This window comes from Bemisia tabaci, chromosome 1 (genome assembly GCF_918797505.1).
Source record: "Bemisia tabaci chromosome 1, PGI_BMITA_v3".
Classification (NCBI taxonomy): Eukaryota; Metazoa; Arthropoda; class Insecta; order Hemiptera; family Aleyrodidae; genus Bemisia; species Bemisia tabaci.
The window spans coordinates 88308754-88329561 of record NC_092793.1 but is presented as its reverse complement, the minus strand read 5'-3'; the positions used below and the strand labels follow the sequence as shown (position 1 = coordinate 88329561).

The following is a 20808-nucleotide window of genomic DNA, read 5'->3' as shown; positions in this document are numbered from 1 at the left end:
AAAAGTTGGCAATGACCTCCCTCCCATCCACAAAAACCAAAACAAAGCACCGCCATTTTTGGGTCCTAAGCCTCTTCATGGGGCCCAGTGGCCATACTCTCTCAATATAGGTACTCTACTCATGCCCTGATGAAGGAGGCAATGGGCCTCCGAAACGTTGGCGAAATAAATACCTAAATTTATATGTGTAACGGTTGTACATCTCATTTAAATCCATCCAAGTGTGTGTGTGTGTGTGTATATAAAGGGTGATCCAGACCACCCGTCCACTATCTTTTTCTCGAAAACGGCGGAGAATTGAGCTTCGGGACCAAAACTTTCATAGGGTAAACCGACCCCAAAGAATCGAATGAAAATATTTTCAGCCCCCCAGAATGGCCCTTTGGGGGGGTTTTTTGGGGGGGAGCCCCCCCGTTTCTCGCAATTTTCAAATGGGAAGGGTATGTTTTGACTTTGGATTCGGAATCTACGGTAAAAAATAAGAAAATTTTGTTCTTTGTACTTTTTCCCTAAACCCCCATTTTTTGGAGTTATGGGGCATTTTTGGGGCAATTTTCAATTCGACGCTGAAAGCGGCAAAATCATCCAAATTTCAAAATCTAAAAATCTCCTGAGAGGAGAGGTCAATACCTTTTTATTGATGTGCCACATGACCCCTGTTGCTCCAAAATTTTGGGGGCCACGACCCCCCAACAATTTTGGGGCTTTGGAGGGCCATGAGTCGAAAATGTCGAAAGGCAAGGATATGTTTTGACTTCAGATTTGGATTCTACGCGAAAAGTTACGTAGAATTGATATGGCGCATGGCCTGTTTGCTCCAAATTACTGAAGAACCCCATTTCCCCATAAGAAGCCGTGTATTTTTGGACAAAATAAGCGGTAAAAAAAATTTGAGCAAACAGGCCATGCGCCATATCAATTCTACGTAACTTTTCGCGTAGAATCCAAATCTGAAGTCAAAACATACCCTTGCCTTTCGACATTTTCGACTCATGGCCCTCCAAAGCCCCAAAATTTTAGGGGGGGAGGTCGTGGCCCCCAAAATTTTGGAGCAACAGGGGTCATGTGGCACATCAATAAAAAGGTATTGACCTCTCCTCTCAGGAGATTTTTAGATTTTGAAATTTGGATGATTTGGCCGCTTACAGCGTCGAATTGAAAATTGCCCCAAAAATGCCCCATAACTCCAAAAAATGGGGGTTTAGGGAAAAAGTGCAAAGAACAAAATTTTCTTATTTTTTACCGTAGATTCCGAATCCAAAGTCAAAACATACCCTTCCCATTTGAAAATTGCGAGAAACGGGGGGGCTCCCCCCCAAAAACCCCCCCAAGGGGCCATTCTGGGGGGCTGAAAATATTTTCATTCGATTCTTTGGGGTCGGTTTACCCTATGAAAGTTTTGGTCCCGAAGCTCAATTCTCCGCCGTTTTCGAGAAAAAGATAGTGGACGGGTGGTCTGGATCACCCTGTATATATAAAACTATATATATATAAATAATATTATTTTATTTATTGTTTTCTATTAATTTATTTTATCACATTTATTTATTTTAATCTATTTTATTTTACTAACTTATGATTTATCCGTCGCATATAAGATGCAACTTGACATCCGAAGGTAACTTCCGAATAACTTCAAAATGACGCCGAGAAAATGGCGGAAACTTGGTATTATGGGCGCTTGCGGTTAGATTCACATGAAACTCGGCCGCCATTTTGAAAATATTTAACATTTCAAAGATATAATGCGAGAAAGTCATTTTTGTCAAACCAGAAACCAACACGACCCCGAGTTTCATACGAACGCAACCGTGCGCGTCTGTAAAACCAAGCTCCCACCATTTTTTCACCGCCATTTTGAAGTTATTCGGAATTTCAGAAATCCAATGCAAGATTCGTTTTTCTAGTACTGAGGTACCCGCGGATATCAAGTTGCAAGCAAATCCACCGATAAGCAGCCTGAATATTTTCTTAGGTACCGATTCTCTTAGGTCGCAATTTTGACTGTCGCCAATTTAGGAGGGACAAAATTAGCCGGGAAACTGATGCCAGAATCGTTTTTCTCGTCCTAAAAAACCACAAAATATTAAGTTTCATCCAATTTCGTTCACAAAAAACAGAAATGTCAAATTTCCGTTATTTTGAGCTTTAACCAGCCGCCATTTTGTCAACAATGAAGATTTTGACATGCGGTATGGACCAAAAATGTTCTTTCCTTGTTATATCCTTTTCTGATTAATGTGTCACAAAGGCAGAGTTGCCCCCTTGAAAAAAAGTTGGGGTCCTTAGCCCCACCCCATGAGGGGCAAAAATTTTGGGGGGTCCCAAAATTAGCTAACGTTGTTCTATAAACATCCCCAAAGTTTCGTTTCGAAATATTAATTTGGTAAAGTTTTAGATGGGGTGGAAGGGACTTCTGGACCATCCTGTACATTAGGGTGTCCCATATTTGAACCATCCAAAAATTTTCTCGGATCATCTATATTCGATGGTTTTATTGTATCATTATGTTAAAAATTTAGTGTCCCCAAATTTGAGTGAAATCGCATAATTTTTAGTGCTGCCGCAACGCGTTATTAGTCGCGGCGAGAATGTTTCAGATTCGCCTTTTTAGCGTATTGGACGCAACTTTTAAAGGCAGTTAGCAGCAATTACAGGCATCGCATTATTTTTTATCGTGACTTTGCATAGTATACTTACAAGTAATAATGATAGTTTTGACACTGCAAACCTAAAATGTTTACTTCGAACCCTTAAAATCGACGAAAAACTCTATTTTTCCCTTTTAAGCAAATAGCCAAAGACTTGTATGAAAGATACGTACCTAAAAAAGTAATAATTAGCTAATTTCTCGAACAGTGGGTCCTTACTACCCCCTGAGTCCCCTCAGAAACGCCCTCATTAATAGCGTGCGACAGGTTTGGAATTAAGGGGGGGGGGGGTGTGTTAGTGCCCCGAAATCGCTTTACCGGCCAAAACACTAGAACAATTGGTCGTAGCACTACGAATATCACAATTTTCTAAATCCTTGTAATGTTTCGGAGCGATATGCCTCTTTACCTATCGTTTTCCCGCAGCCCTCGGTACCAAACCGCCAAAATTGCAAAAATATAATTTCAAGGTATATATTTGACGATAATTCTGCAGGGAAAGTTGATCAAAGGCCTCATACTTCGTGTCAGTCTGAGATGTTGGTACGATTTACCTAATGTCAGCTCATTGACAATATTTCTGCGCCGAAGTCCGCGAGGGGCAGATAGAACCCCCGAACATCGGTAGAAAATGTACTCGTGAGGAAGGTGTCTTTAACCATGTTTCTCAAAACTGATCATGCAGAATGGAATCTCCATTTGCCACTTCATATTATTTTCCTCTACAAAATAGCAATGATACATTTGTGTTAAGAGGCTCAATTCAGTTACTAATGAAAGAGTTGCACCTTCTTTCTTACTAAATTCTGGAAAAAAGGTTTCCTGGCAATTTTTTTGGAATGGAACCTAGTTTTTGAGAATTTTGAGTATTAATAGCCGCATGTGCCATAAATCTCTAGAGTCCACAAGAAAGAAGAGTTTCACCAGCACACGTAAATACTTCAGAGTTTTTTCAAAATAAGTTTACGCCTTTTTAGCCTTGTGACAGAAGATCGTCTGACGTCATTTTCGCATGGAGAGTAAATGAAAGAGGCACGATGGCAAATCCGCTGTCTCAGTCTAAAAGTGCGTAAGCGCCTAAACTTTATCGGTAAGGGCTCTACTAACCTTTAACTTGCTGGTTAAATCTTGCATTTCTAGGTCAGAAAATAGGCGCGTATCTAAACCTGGCAAACATACAGCTTCAATCATCATGCCGTATAAGTTGAGAAAGACATTTTGGAATTTGTTTAGAGGAGGGTCAAACTGTATAAGCTTATTTTTTTGAATGAGAGCCAACTTAAATCCTGGGCTGTTCTGTAACAATAATCAGTATTCGGAAGGCGTAACTTGCTGAAGAAAACAAACACATTAAATGTGACTAATGGTCAAGATTGTCACAAATAAATACAGTACCTATTAAAACACAGGACACTATAATTAATATTTAAAGAGATAGGTATAATAATTAGGGATGAAACTGTAAAAAAATTGAAGATTGGCAGATAAAAAAAATGAAAAACCAACAGATAAAATTTAAAAATAAAGAGGCAAAGAGGTTTTAAAACATTAAGAATAAACTATGAAAAATAATAAAAATTAAATACAAAAAAAATTATAGCTAAAAATTTAAAAACAAAAAATTGCGAACTGAAAACATTAGAGAGAAAAATTTAAAAACTAGTAAGAATAAAAAAATCTTTGATGAAAAAATACTAGATAAATATAGCCGGTGGTGATATTTCAACCGAACAACACTTTAATGTACGTTTATTTAATATTTAAGGACCATCATGATAAAAACGATTGAAACAGGCGTGCAATGCAAAGGAGTGGATAGAGTGGATTCGTTACTGAGTAACCTGCTCTCGCAATGGCAACTCCATAGAGAAAAAAAAGGAGGTGTTTGCATTTCGGGCATCTTGGAATTTTTTTGATGACGTAGGTCGGTACAGCGACGCGTTTATCATCGATTTTCTTGGAAATGGTGTAATTTATGGAAAAAAGTCATTCTATAAAAAAAGCTTGAAATTATATCATGAGTTGATTTAAGTAAAAAAATCGGACATTATGGTCCGTTTTTCATATTTCGAATTCCGGATTTCGCTGGCCAGGTTGTACCGACCTACGTCACAGGGAAAACAAACCTCAAGATGCAAACACCTCCTTTTTTTTCTCTATGTGGCAACTCGACACATGCAGCGACGCACTTTGATCCAGAACGCAAAAGTAGGAAGAAAACTACAGAGTTACGCGGTCCCACCCCCTGGAAGTTCTCTGCGTCATCATTATCCTCTTATCAATGTTAGTTCTTATTCCCTAAAAAATGACAATATGAGGTATATATTCAAAGACATTGAATCACGTAGACCGTGTGTCCGGCTCGGTTTGGTACAGGCGGAGTGAAGCAAGTCTCTCGGGGCCCCATGATGGGCGGGCGGGGAAGGGGAGAGAGCTTGTGTCCCAATCACTCGTAGAGACTGCACAGAGGCAATGGAGAATTCATGCCCGCGCTCGGTTTTTCATGAATATCTCGTTTAGAATCCATTTTCAAACTAAATTCCTAAGAAGAAAAGTTTTAGATCACATGATTTTACACCCGAATAGCATTGTTTCATTTGTCTGAACTAATTATTAACCGAGGAAAAAAGCCTCATAATCCGACAACAATTCACTGGAGCCGCTACTGCGCAAGCGCAGATGTGCACAACTGGGACATACGAACTCATCGATGCGGGTCGGTGCCACCACTCATCGGCATGCGAATTTTTAAAAGTTGTCTAACCTTCCGTAACACAGGATGCACGGTCTACGTGCAGAGTTAAGAAATTTCGTGAAAGATTATAAAAAGAAATTTCATGAGGAAATTTTAGGAAAGGACCCCGCACACCTCTTATGGGAAGCTGCACCACGTCCGATTGCCTCCTGACTTATGTTTTTTCTCCTCAAAATGCTGATCAAAAGTTATAATTGCGCCAACTTTCTACGATGCACCGTTTTCGCAAAAAACCGAAGAGAAGATTCAATTATTCGGCGACTATGAATAAAAAAGAACAAAGCATTTGAGGACAGGCCCGATGTAAATAAGGAAAAAATGTAGCGCGTGTCCGTCTTCTTATCTGTGCCTGCCGACTCAGAGGCTATCTCTCTCCTGCACTCGCCCGGTAGACGTTCAGACTTTCCTGTTCTTATGCTCCTCAAGAATCTGATTTGGATGGTCGAGCAAAACGGCGAGCGGGATCCGAGATAAGACTGCCGCTCAGTGCGGGAGTTCCCCTAATTTGTTCACTCGAGTACTGAAATGAGGAGTCTTTCTGGCTTTTTATAGCCGAATAATTGAATCTTCTCTTAGGTTTTTTGCGAAAACGGTGCATCGTAGAAAGTTGGCGCAATTATAACTTTTGATCAGCATTTTGAGGAGAATCGAAAAACATAAGTCAGAAGGCAATCGGACGTGGTGCAGGTTTCCCATAAGAGGTGTGCGGGGTCCTTTCATTTAACACTCAGGATTCAGGATTAAATCCTAGAAACTTATGAATCTTCTTAAGTCCCTTTATACGCACGTGGTAAACTGTCAAAGGGAACTTTAGAAATGCCCAGGCAGTTGAGTAAAACAGCAAAAACATAATTTTGAATTTTTTTTCTCAAACTTTAGTTGAACACACAGCCGTACCGGTTGAACACCAAAATAAATTTTACGGACAAAGTAAGGCGTTAGCTTTCATATTTGGAACAAAACTTACTTGACTATAAAGAATCCTAGTACCCCATAATAGTATATCCTTCTTTTTTGGTACAAAAGGGAGGGAGGGATCTTAAACTATCCTTGAAACAATTTAAATGATTTTTCAGAAATTAACAGTTTCCCTCGCTGACGTATTTCTTTTTTGATATAGGAAATATTTGATAAATAAGTAGAGTACCTGTATTTTTTAGCTTTGAAGTGATAGATTTTGAGATCAGTATAAGTAGGTAGTTAAGTATTTTACTTTTTCTTGAATCTGAGAGAAAATGTTTCAAAATGAAAGAGTAAGCATTTTGTAAGTGTAAAAGAAGACGAGAAGAGAAGAACTAAGAAGGGACAGCGCTCCACTTGATCCAATTGACGAATATTATTCTCTTTATAAATAATAAAAAATTCTGTTGGAAAAAACAAGCATTTTTTGACATTTTGTCGGTCGAAAGAAATTTCATGGGGAAAAAAGAAATTTCATGGGGAAAAAAGAAATTTCATGAAACTTCTTGTGAAATTTCACGAAATTTTATTCGATGAAATTTCTTTTAGCAACTCTGTCTACGTGATTCAATGTTTTTGTATATATTTCTCTTCAGAGAAAATTATTTTTAGTTTTGTTCAATACAGAAAAAAATCGGAAATCAAAATTATGCATTTATCTACGATCGATTAATGAACCATGGCAGTAAAACAACGGCAAACGATTAGCAGGTCATAATTGATTATTTTGGGCATCGAGAATCGATCCCAAATCTCGGGCCGAAGCGGAGAATCACTTGACACCCCAATCGACTCGGCTATCGCCGAAACTGACAGTGATTTGATGAATCTTGTTCATACGGTAGATCTATAGCCCTCGTCCTACGATCAAATGAACTCATCAAATAGTCATCAAATGCAAGATGGCGGGCTCATCAACATTTGACGGCCCGCTAACATTTGATAGCGGACTTGGGCGAAAACCAGTCGCCATCTTACATTTGATGACTATTTGATGAGTTCATTTGATCGTGGGACAAGGGTAGGGTGTACCTTATTTTTGAGTTTTGCGAAAATCAAGTTGGTCAACCCCTAAAAAGTTTCTATGTAGTCTCTAAATGAACCTCCTAAAAGGAAAAACTTTTAAAAACATTTTAACCCGTGCCTCAAAGGGCATAAATCCAAAATTCAAAAATTTTGGCAAGCGAGATATCAATTCTGAAGGAAAATTGCGAGTTACGGTCCCTTGAGAGGAAATTTCGTCCGTTTTGGCGTATCTTGAAGCGTAAGGTCACAAACGGCCCAATGACGACGTGAGGCTATGGGCCGGCGCGGCGCGACGGGGCGCGCGCGCAGGGCAGGATTGCGCATCGCCGCATTACACCGGCGTAGAGGAACAAACGGTGGGGTGAGAGGGGGATATCCGGTGGAAAAGCATCCAAATTTTCTATCCATAATGAAACTGCATTACATTTTTTCAATATAGATGAGGAAATATGAGCCATACAAGGAAGTGATGAAAAGAGTGACAAAAACATATAATATGTATAGTTTGTACGATTAGGAGCGTAAGTGAGGGTAAAATTTGCCGTAACTACAGAACAGCCCTGAGAATTCCATATTGGAATTACCAGATGAGAGGTCCACGCACTGCCATTGACATTCATGTGCAAACACTTCACATGATAGAAAAACACTAGGAGCACTTTCCGAATTTAGGGCAATTTTCTTTCATCAAATTTTTCTTCGACTTTCCAAATTAAATTTGCACTAATCGCATTTGATCGCGTAAAGGGCTTACTATTCGACAACATCGCACATATCTTTTTAATTAGTCAAATACCAGTAGTGGTTTCCGGTACCTCCGGTGGGTGAGAATTTTCTGTTTTGATGATCAACAGGTATGTTGACAATAGCAGCTTTTATTTCCCGGAGATTATTTCAGTGCTGTTCTGTAGTTACGGCAAATTTTATACTCCACTTACGCTCCTAATCGTACAAACTATACATATTATATGTTCTTGTCACTCTTTTCATCACTTCCTTGTATGGCTCATATTTCCTCATCTATATTGAAAAAGTGTAATGCAGTTTCATTATGGATAGAAAATGTGGATACTTTTCCACCGGATATCCCCCTCCCACCCCACCGTTCGTTCCTCTACACCGGTGCGGTGTAATGCGGCGTTGCGCAACCCTGCCCTGCGCGCGCCCCGCCGCGCCGGCCCATAGCCTCACGTCGTCATTGGGCCGTTTGTGACCTTACGCTTCAAGATACGCCAAAACGGACGAAATTTCCGTTCAAAGAGGCGGAAATAGAACAGAAGGGGCATCAATACTTTGAAGTTGAAACATGTTTCAACTTAATTGCAACTAGTTCCAACAATGATAGCTCCTTCGGGGGAGAGAGTAGGCAATCTGCACATGAATCTATTAGTTGCAAGAATCAAACGATTTCGTTGCAAGTTGTTGCAACCTCTGCTACTTGGGTTTGTGATTCGAGTTTAGAGGTAGGGAGTCATATGAGGCAATATACCTGTTGCTGGGACGGGGAAACTTAAAAAAAAAATTCATGAAAAGCAAAATTGCAATGTGGGTATCCTATATGGGGGTCTCAGAGACCATTCTCAGTCTTTCTTATAGAAAAACTTTGTCAGCCAGGCTAGGTGAAGTTGGTGTGATTATATTTTACCTGCATGTTTGTGAGGAAATCAGTTACTTCGGATAGAGAAGTCAGGCAAAGCATTTGCAACTGGTGGGTCATGATCGTAATAACACAGCGATGAAAATGGTAGAATTTTGTCCGATGTCTTTGCACAGGTATGTCATTTTCTCTGGCACTCTGGAATTACAATGAATTTATTCATCATGTAGGTTTAGGATTGCTATAGGGCATTCAAAGGATCTGCGATCTTGATGAAACACGAAAATACTTCACAAGTGATTTTTGTGGCACTAAATATAAATGTGTCTTAGAATTTTATAATCTGATATTTTTATTTTACTTTCGTCATTTCGCCGATGCATGCCCTACGGTGGATTCCGGCTTAGACACCACTGACGGGGAATAATTATCATGTCCGTCTCTATTTATATAGATTTCCTTTTTCTACTTTATTAATTTCATTATTCATAGATTGTGATGCATGTTGTATTATAATATTAGCCAATAAAAAGGGGTCAGTTAAAAAAGAACAAAAAAAAATTTTCGTCATCTTATGCTCCTAAAGCAAAAAAGAAAGAAAGTAGTAGTAGTAGTAGTAGTAGTAGTAGTAGTAGTAGTAGTAGTAGTAGTAGTAGTAGTAGTAGTAGTAGTAGTAGTAGTAGTAGTAGTAAAATAATTTTATTTTAAAGCGGTGCTTTAGCATCTAAGACCATTTACACCTCTAAAGAGGGCAGTAGTAAGATAAATTTATTTTAAAGCGATGCTTTAAAGAAAGAAGAATGAAAGAAAGAAAGACAGAGGAAAGAAAGAAAGAAAGAAAGGAAGAAAGAGAGAGTAGTAGTAGTAGTAGTAGTAAAATAATTTTAAGTAGTTGTAAAATAATTTTATTTTAAAGCGTAAGAAAGTAGTAGTAGTAAAATAATTTTATTTTAAAGCGGTGCTTTAGCATCTAAGGCCATTTACACCTCTAAAGAGGGCAGTAACAGTAATAAATTTACATGGAAATATCAGTAAAAATACAAAAGGGTTGAGGGGAATGGTAATTTTGTGTAGTAAGGTTGAGGGAATGAAAGAAAGAAAGAAAGAAAGAAAGAAAGTAGTAGTAATAGTAGTAGTAGTAGTAGTTCACTGCCGAGTGTGATCTACTGATGAGGTCTAAAAAGGCCCAAACCGGTATAGATCTCTCGACGTGACTCCAACTTAATATTCCATTGCAAACTGCCTGAGCGGAACACTCTCCCTCCTCAGTTTTGTACCTACTGGTGCGCATTAGAGTTCAAAAAATTATTTTTGACTCGAATTTTAATTTTTGGAACTTCTTGGCTTTGTTTTCCCCACGAAATGATGTGGACCCAGCACCATTTCTCCACCTTGTTACATACAGGTTTCGGGCCACTTCTTAGTGTTTTTTTTCTTCGGTAGAGTAGAAGTAGAAGTAGAAGTAGAAGCAGAAGCAGAAGCAGAAGCAGAAGCAGTAGCAGTAGCAGTAGCAGTAGCAGTAGCAGTAGCAGTAGCAGTAGCAGTAGCAGTAGTGGTAGTGGTAGTAGTAGTAGTAGAAGTAGTAGTAGAATAATTTTATTTTAAAGAAAGAAAGAAAGTAGTAGTAGTAGTAGTAAATAATTTTATTTTAAAGCGGTGCTTTAGCATCTAAGGCCAGGAAAGAAAGAAAGAAAGAAAGAAAGAAAGAAAGAAAGAAAGAAAGAAAGAAAGAAAAGAAAGAAAGAAAGAAAGTAGTAGTAGTAGTAGTAGTAGTAGTAGTAGTAGTAAAATAATTTTATTTTAAAGCGGTGCTTTAGCATCTAAGGCCATTTACACCTCTAAAGAGGGCAGTAACAGTAATAAATTTACATGGAAATATCATTAAAAATACAAAAGGGTTGAGGGGAATGGTTAAATTTTGAGATTAGTGGAGCGCATAAATTCAAAAAGTTTCACAGGATGAGTATTCAGAAGTAAATTTTTAAGAGAGGGTAAGGGGTAGGGAAAAAACCGTTTTCGGATATCTGTATAAAGTGGGCAACTTATAAGAACGTGATCTACCGTTAAGGGGGAATTTGGACAAGAAGTGCAAGCAGGACGGTTTGATTGGGTCATCAAATAGCTATGGGAAAAATTTGTGTGACCAATTCTCAGTTTAGTAGTAGTAGAATAATTTTATTTTAAAGCGGTGCTTTAGCATCTAAGAAAGAAAGAAAGAAAGAAAGAAAGAAAGAAGTAGTAGTAGTAAAATAATTTTATTTTAAAGCGGTGCTTTAGCATCTAAGGCCATTTACACCTCTAAACAAGGCAGTAATACTAATAAATTTACATGGAAATTAAGGTTACATCAGTAAAAATACAAAAGGGTTGAGGGGAAAGGTTAAATTTTGAGATTAGTGGAGCGCATAAATTCAAAAAGTTTTACAGGATGAGTATTCAGAAGTAAATTTTTAAGAGAGGGTAAGGGGTAGGGAAAAAAAAGTTTTCGGTTTTGAAAGAAAGAAAGAAAGAAGAAAAAAATGGACTAATTGTCCTAATTAATACACGACTGATAATTCTTTGACTAAATCTTGCACGGAACATGCTTCACTAATCATTACAAAGTGTAAAAAGAGGAAAATAACATCAACACGTGTGTGTGTGCCTTGAGGAACAATCTGTATTCAGAGAGAGACAGGGAAAAGTGAACAAACGTGACGTTATCGAAACGGTGTTGCCATATACAACATCTCCCCCTTTTGGGATACATGAAAAGTGCTACTTTTCTTGTGAGAGCTACATTCTCCGAAGAGAATAAAAAAAGTCTTATGAGTTAACTATTATGTGATTGACGTAATGATATTTGAAGGAAAACAAACTTAAATCATTACGTATGAAATAAAGTATACTGCTTGAGAGGGAATTCGTACTTCATACCTTGTATGAAGTTTAACTTCATGTTAACTATATTAAATCATGTCATATAAGTCATGGAAAACAAATTCTGAATAGGTATGAGATACTGTGAAGCTCAAAACATTATATAAATCATTATTCTCTACTGCAAGAGAGAGAAGAAATAAAATGTGATTGAGTCATAATAAAGAACTAGGTATCATTAAAAGAAAAAAGTCGAAAATAACAGTTTTCAGCACAAATTAAAACATAAAAATACATAACGAAATCAGTGAAGCGCTTGGGCAAATTCGATTTTTTTGCGTGACGAACAAGCTGTGTGATTTTGTCCAAGACAGGAGGATTTTCTTGTAACTGCTGATTCTCTACCTCATTTTGTGCCATGTTCTATTCATTAGGAGGTAGCTATATTCAGTTCTCATCAGGACCTTAACATCAATGTCTAGTAAATATAAATTAGAGAGGACCTCTGCTTTTGTGTTTAAAGGGGTGATCTAGGAGTGTTTCAGACGATACGAGTTTCTACGGTAATTACTTCCCTTTTTCACACTCTACTATGTAAGACCTGGGCGCCTCTGCCTCTCCTAAAATCACACCTTTTTCCCAAATGTTCCCACTTTGAACTGATACGTTGTCACCTACTTTAAAATTTTGTGAGGCGCGAGGAGCATGCATATTGTACCTATATGTCATTTCTGATTGCCTCTCGACAATTTTATTTCTAACGTTACACATTTTTTATTTCAATGATTTTGGTGGGAAGGGTAATTCACTGTCGTGGACTGCCTACTCATTAAAATTTTAGAACCACTGACATTCATACCCGTGACAGACATGTTTAAATATTCAAATAAAAAATCTTCCGGATCAAGTCTACCTTCTTTGCTTTTAAAAATTAGTTTCTTAGCAACCTGTACATATTTTTCAATCATTCCGTATACTTATGGATAATTAGGATTAGTGTAGTGACAATTTTACAATTGTGTAGTGCCATATAGTTATAAAATTCTTTTGAGCAAAAGGATACATCATCACAAACAATTTTACGTGGAAAACCATGCGTTGCAAACACAGGTTTCAATGCTTCAATAACTGTATGAATATGATGCGACGGTACATTTCGACGGCGCGGCATAAGTCCACAATCACATATCGGCGGTGTAAGTCGGCAATCACATAACTCGGTTTGCGACGTCGCAGACTTCCTGTCATACTTTATTTTTTAAATGGAAAACTACTCAACGGTAATTCTGTCATGATTTTTCTTCTCAATTCGAAGAAAATTCTGCAAAAACTTCAAGAAATAATGTCAATTTGTTCTCCTTTAAAAAATGACGTACAGGCGGAGATTTTCAGACACCGCAAACGAGTTATGTGATTGCCGACTTTCACCGTCGATATCTCGTTTGCGGTGTCTGAAAATCTCCGCCTCTATGCTATTCTTTTAAAGGAGAACAAATTAACATCATTCCTGGGAGTTTTTGCAGAATTTTCTTCGCACAGAGAAGAAAAATCACGGCAGTTTTAAAGAATTACCGTTGAGTAGTTTTACGTTCCAAAAATACTTTAAATATGACAGGAAGTCTCCGACGTCACAAACGGAGTTATGTGATTGCCAACTTACACCGTCCATTTAAAATTTCAAGCCATTTTGAGAAATACTAATACTAGAAAATGCTCATTCTTTACCTCCGCGAAGTCTAACAGTGAATCGAATACCTCAAAAATATTATCAGGCACAGGAATGGGTAATAGAGGTTCAACCTTATTACTTTTTGGAATTTTTCACATATCTCATAGCTTCTGATAAAGTTAATTGTGTCAGAGTTCATTCCTAGCCAAAAGTATAATTCACGTGCTTTGGCTGTGGTTTTAGTATTACTCAGATGTTCAGTGTGCAATAGTTTTAAAATTTTCTGTTTCCTTAAAATTGGAACTATTATCCTTTCATCATTGACAATGACACCTCCTTCTAAATATGAAAATTCTCCTAGCTTATAGAATGATTTCAGGCTAATTTTCTTTTGGATTGAGCAAACTATTCAATAAATATTGTACCAAAATCTTTAACGCCGGATATTTGTCCGTTTCTGTTTGAAATTCTAAAAGGTCTTCATCCGTTCCTAATTCATTTACAATAATTGCATGTATGAATTCCTTTTTAAATCTGGATCATCTTTTACTTTCTCATTTAAATACTGCCGGGACAGTAAATCAGCAATATACATTTTATGACCAGGTTTGAAAACTACATCTACCTTAAAATTATGTAATCTTTGGTACATCATCTTGAGTCTTTATGATTTAATTTTGTGAATGTCTTTTTTTCACAAAGCAAATAATCGGTTCATGATCACACTCAACTGTAACATCTCTGTCCTGTACATATTGATAGAACTTGTTAAGGGAGGCCATGATCGCATAAAATTCCTTATCGATTCGGCCCTGGATGTTTGTCTGCGTTTCAGTGAGTGCTTTAGCAAAGTAAGCTACTGGTTTGCTTTTCTGCATCAAGAAACTACCAATCCCTCTTTTTGTAGCGTCTGGTTGAATAGTTATTTCCTTTTCACCATCAAAATTGCATAAGACCGGGGCTTTTTAAACAAGTTATTTTAATTACCTATTCTAGAATTTTAGTAGGCTGGTCTGACCAGAAGAAAACTACATCCTTTTTTTACAGCAATCTGAGTGGAGTAGTTTTTTCAGCTGAATTAGGTACGCACATTTCCGAATGTAATTAAAACATTCCGCTTACAGTCATTTATTCTTTCTTTAAGGTGATTCCTCCCGGAGTTCGATTCGCAAATTTCCGATAAGAGATCGCGCTAGAGTCGATTTTGCCGCGAAATTTGAAATGAGAGTCATGTCCCGAGTTTTTCCCAAAAATTTTGAAAATGATGGAAGAATTTCGAAATTCTAACATACAAACGCTGTAGCTAGGTATATGAACTAAATGTATGTCAAATATCGTAGCAAAAATCCTACAAATAAAGTCAAACGACACTGAACGGCGGGTGAACTCATGGGCGGCCTCAGGAGATGACGAGTGTTTCAAGCAATTTATTCAAAATCGGCAAAAAAATTCGAGACTTAGATGTAGTAAACGTATAGCCCATACATTCAGTGAATTTCTTGCAAAGTTTCAATCCTTAAAAAAAATTTCCGACGGAAAACGAAGGTAAACGGTTATGACAGTCCGCGTTTGACTACATGCGCCATGTTGCCACATAATTCTCGTATTTTGTTCAGTAACGGATAATCGAGATTCGGATGAGCGAGAAGCGGATAGTGCAGTGAGCGTTCAGCTCGTGAGAGGAGAGTCAGCTGTTATACAATTTCCTTTTACTCTTTTTCCCTCTACTCTGCTCATGTTGAGTTTTTATTTTGCTTGTCGGTGAATTCCGTCCATCCGTCCCAACTTCTTAGATTTTATTTTTTACTCTTTTTTCAGTTTTGCGACTAACAAGGCTTATCGCTTTTTTTTCTTTACTTTCATTTCTCTGCTCCCCCTCTCAAATTATTCACAGCGGGGTTTAAATTTTGGTGGTACTAATATTTACTAACTCTACAAATAAGAACCCCCCCCCCCCCACCAATTTAGAAAAGTTAGACTTTTCCGATATTAACCTAAATACACTGTTCGACCAAAAATAAATAAATAAGAATTCTTCTGGTCCAATTTTTCTGGACCAAAAGTTTTTCCGGGCAGTTTCCACCTCCGGGGAAATTTTTTCTGGGGCCATATTGGGGGTTATCAGCCTGGATTTCATGAAAATCGATGTATCACACACGCGGAAAATTTTTAAAATTTCCCGAGATTCCTAGCCTTGGGAAGAATTTCCCCGGAGGTGGAAACCGCCCGGTAAAGCTTTTGACCCAGAAAAATTGGATCTTCCAGAATACGGGGGGTTCTCAAAGATAAGTGAAGGTCAAATTCGGGTTCAGCGTGTCTTAATACAACAGAGGAAAAGGATCTCGAAAAATTTCTGAAACCCCTTATCGAACAGGAAAATCGTCGCAAAAATACCAAAAAACTTCGTTTTCCTAGGAAAATCGACTTTCCCGGTAAAATAGTGAACGATAGGAAAAATCTGAGATAAGCTTGGACTCAGCGAATCAAAATACATAAGGATCAATATATCGCACATTGGAGAAATTTTGAAAATGTATTTTCAATACACTTTTGAGTCCGGGAAAGCTTTCACACAAATTTAGGCTTGGAGAAATTGGCTTCAACAGAAATCTGTAGGGTGATGGATAAAACCAAGGTCATATTCGGATTCAGGAGCTGAAAATATATAAGAATCACTCTACCATGGTTTCAGGAAAATTCATAAAAGTAAATTGCTTACATGACAAATGTGCGTCAAATTTGCTCATTTTCCCGCAAAAAGATCGCTTTTCCGGAAAACTGAGAGGTATTATTATCCAATCCAGCACCTTCTTAGGCAACCTTTCATCAGGCATCCTTTACACATGACCATACCAGACAATAACAGTTTCGTGAAAATGTCATGATGCTGTATGCTGTTTTCGACGCCCATAATTTCACGTATCCTTTTTTTGCCAAATGTGATCCGAATAATCTCGCATTTTTAAGAAGAGCCTTCCAGAACTCTCTCTGACAAAGGGTTGAGAAGGTCCACTACTATCCCCATCTGACCTCTGAGAGGTAGAGATTTAGGCGGTCAGCACCATAATCTGCGCCTGGAGCCCATAAAAATACACCCGAAATCGGCTCTGAGCCCCGGTTTTTTAAAGTTCTGCAGAAAATATTTTTGTATCTCAGGGATTATAAATTCAATCGTAAAGAATAAATATTTTCTGACAGAGCCGGATTAAGGGGTGGCCACATGGGCTGCGGCCCATGGCGGCAAATCTATAGGGGCCGGCAAATTTTGCAATTTTTTTAAATGTAGGTATAAAAAAATCGTATTTAGAAAAAAAATTACAAACGAGAGAAGGCGTCATTATCTCTCAATTCCTGAGAGTATTATAATTTCTAATTTTGTCGTCTTTCTGAGATACAAGAGACAGCACCTTTAATTATTCAAGTTAAGAGAGAAACCAAATAGTTAAAACACGCAATTTGGCCCGGAACGGTGCGACTTAGAGAGAAATGATGAAACGGACTTGAGTTGAAACGAAGAAGCCCTCGGCGTGGTGATCGGCATGTAACACATATTAGCGCCTACAAGACTGCACGAATACTTCACGCATTGCGTCAATCACAGTGCGTTCAGCAGCGGTCGGCGTGAAACTCGCAGCGCCTACAAGACTGTCGGAATACTTCACGCATTGCGCCAAACACAGTGCGGTCAGCGCGGCGCGGCGGCGGAAGTTAAAATCATTACTCCACATTTATGTTTGTTCTTTCCTAATTTTTTCGTTCATTTCTTATGAATGGAAGGCCTTGTCCACGCAGAGATAGGTTAACGAAACTTAACTTCCGCACAAAGTTCCGTGAACTTTTGCCAGTAGTGTTGACAGGGCTTTCGCAAAAAATGTGTCCAACACGAGTAAACGCGTCTTATGCACCCCTCCCCCGCTGGCACGTTCGTTTGATGGTTTTTATTGATGTTTCAAAACGAATGAGAAGGGGGCGGCAAAATACAGGCGGCCCATGGGCGGCAAAGTAGGTAAATCCGGCCCTGTTTTCTGATCCTCGGGCCGAAGAAATAACAGGAATGAAAATAGGGTGGGAGGAGGGCTCCTCCAGAAAATAAAGTGTACTGACTGCTTTTTAAGAGAAAATTCTTAGTTGGAGGATCAAAAAACAGGATGGAACTTTATAAACCCTGAAATAATTGGTCCGAACGTTATGAGGACGGATAAAGGGACTGAATACCGAAGCCACTATCATCGCGTATTCTTATGCGTGCCGGGAAAAATCGCGGATGGGCGGACAAGATTCTTTGACCGGATCAACAAACCAAGAATTGAAGTTTAAGATCATATTTTATTTAGCGCGTAAACTTAAATGGAAACACGAATTAATTACTTATGGCAGTTTTTTCAGAACCCCTGCCCCCCTCCTCCCCGCTTAGGCACCCTTTGACCCCACGTGAGGCTTGCCTAGGTTTAAACAAATGGGTGCCGTCGCATCACTTCAGCGCCTGATTAATACGCGCACCAAGCGCGCGCCTTGTGGCCCGCTAGAGCCGGACTGGCCTTGGTGGCGGGGGGGGGGGACGCTCGCCACCCGGGCCCCTGGGTCCTAAAGCTAATGATATAGAAATGTGAAAAAATAGAGGAAGATAGAGAGAGAAACAAACCACTGGAATTTCTGTCAAACTCTTTCTGAGTAAAAATTACTACACTTGCACGAGGGGCCCGCGCTTTGGCAGAACCGAGGGAAAATTAGGGGGTTCGGCCAGGGGTGCAGAAATTTCTTCGGCCTCCCGCAGTTTCAAGCGACTAGAAATCTAGTCTATGCACTATAATGTTGCGCGTTTGCAGTAGTTTTTACTGAAAATTTCTAAAAAAAATTCATTACTTTGGTATAGTTATTTTAAAAAGTCAACTATTATGCAGTACTTTTCTCAAAAGTTCAACCAAAGCGTCTCGCGCCTGCGTTCGAAGTCGCGCCTCGTCCACCCGCCGCTTAACTCATGAGCCCTGTCCACAAGGCTCTAGATGCATGCCCACGGCTCATACACTGTGCACATAGTTCCGTTTGATAGAACGTGAAACCCCGCTTCTCCAATTCAGCAAACGGAATTGTGAGCCAAGTAAGTGCGGCACCCATGAGCCGTGGGCACGTATCTGGAGCCTTGTGGACAGGGCTCATGAGTTAAGCGGCGGGTGGACGAGGCGCGACGGCGGCTTCGTCACTGGCGCTTTACGAGGGCTGTCCCAAAAGAAACCGGACTTTTGTCATAGAAGGCGAACCGAGCGTCGTAATGAAGTTTTCTTGGGCTTGTTTGAAAGCTGATAAGCTACTGAAGATGCTTGCTTTTACAGAATGCAAAAATTCGTATTGGTAAGGAAACTACACGCTTTGGAATAAAGGAAAGTCAAACTCGAGTTGCGATTTTTGTCTTTATTTCAAGAAAAATTTAGATACACCTTTAAAAAAACCGAGGTTTTAAGTTAAAAACTTCGTTGCTCTCTTATTCAAATGCTTAAAAATAAGGAAATGAACATTTTAAGCAGCTTACCAAGTCATCACCTATCCCCTTCAAAATACTCGCCAGCTTTGTCGATGCATTTTTGCCACCGTTTCTTCAATTGGAAGAAACACTGTTGGAAATCCTCAGATTTGAATGATCGCAATTCCTACAAGGTGATCTCTTGGATTTCCAGAATGGTTTGAAAACGTCGACCTTTCAAGGTAGATTTAAGTCGTGGAAATAAGAAAAAATCACATGGAGCCAGGTCAGGTCACCCTGAAGGAATTGCGATCATTTAAATCTGAGGATTTCCAACAGTGTTTCTTCCAATTGAAGAAACGGTGGCAAAAATGCATCGACAAAGCTGGCGAGTATTTTGAAGGGGATAGGTGATGACTTGGTAAGCTGCATAAAATGTTCATTTCCTTATTTTTAAGCATTTGAATAAGAGAGCAACGAAGTTTTTAACTTAAAACCTCGGTTTTTTTAAAGGTGTATCTAAATTTTTCTTGAAATAAAGACAAAAATCGCAACTCGAGTTTGACTTTCCTTTATTCCAAAGCGTGTAGTTTCCTTACCAATACGAATTTTTGCATTCTGTAAAAACAAGCATCTTCAGTAGCTTATCAGCTTTCAAACAAGCCCAAGAAAACTTCATTACGACGCTCGGTTCGCCTTCTATGACAAAAGTCCGGTTTCTTTTGGGACAGCCCTCGTATATTTCCTATTCATTCTTATGACCCGGGTACTAACGAGCGCACCCCATCTTTCCCCCTGCACATAGTTCTGTTTGATAGAAATACGTCCAATCGTTATTTTTACCAAAAATCAGTGCGTAGAGTGTTCACTCTTTAGAAAAAACCTATTTTTTTTATTCATGTAACTAAACTTCATTCATTACTCGGTATTTTTAACGTCACAGGTTCGCTTATACGAACCGAATAACGTTCGGCTACACGAACTGAAAATTTGGTTTGACGAACCAAATTTAGTTGGGATGATATAGAACACCATGTTCTCCTTCATTTTGTGGGTATATGGTATTTTTTCTTCTTGGAAGTCAAAATAAGTGTATCGCGTGCTTCGCCCCATCTGGCTTTTGGACTCGGCGTTAAAGTCTCTGGGTCAGCCTAGAGGAGTTCATGTTATATTCCTCATTTTGTGGATATCCTTACAGTTTTATCTCCTTGAAAGTCAAAATAGTTGTATCACGTGTTTCACTCAATTACCTATTTATCTTTCTACTCCACGTTAAAGTCTCCGAATCAGCCCAAAGCAGTTCGTGTTCATCTTCATTACGTGGATATATGCAGTTTTACCTACTTGGAAGTCGAAATATTATATCACGCGTTTTGCCCCACCCCACGCTGGAAAAAAAACACATTGGATCTAGAGTCTGGACTCTTGAAAACATTGACAAGAAAAAATACTCTTGATTCAATCGGATTTTTGCTTGAATCAAAACGAAATCCCCTTAAATTAAGAGGCTTGGTTCTTGATTTAAGCTAGATTCTGATTGAATTAAGTACTTTTTCTTGTCGATGTTTTTAAGAGTCTGGACTCTAGATCCAATGTGTGTTTTTTTCCAGTGCACTTTTCTACTCTATGTTAAAACCTCCGATTCAGCGGGAAAGAAACCCAAGCTCTTTTTCATACGAGTTACACGGAAAAAATGAGCTTAGGGTGGGGCCCTAACTATAGAGGTAGGGCAGTGAGAGGTAGCTCACGTCCCTACAGATTACAGGCACGAAACCTCTAGGAGCTAGTTGCGAACGCTGCCATCGGCTGGGTTTTGTGGTTGTATTTACCCGC

The 20808-nt window shown here is 38.9% G+C and overlaps 1 protein-coding gene across 1 annotated transcript in view; it reads right to left on the bottom strand.

The window, feature by feature from the left end:
- Dhc36C (Dynein heavy chain at 36C) overlaps positions 1-20808 on the bottom strand; it is a 542513-nt gene that overhangs the window by 426579 nt on the left and 95126 nt on the right. The window contains exons 7-8 of the mRNA XM_072306421.1: positions 9038-9187; positions 3759-3947 (exon numbers count right to left, since the gene is read on the bottom strand). Of these exons, the coding sequence (XP_072162522.1) occupies positions 3759-3947; positions 9038-9187 (339 nt within the window). The remainder of the gene's footprint in view (positions 1-3758; positions 3948-9037; positions 9188-20808) is intronic.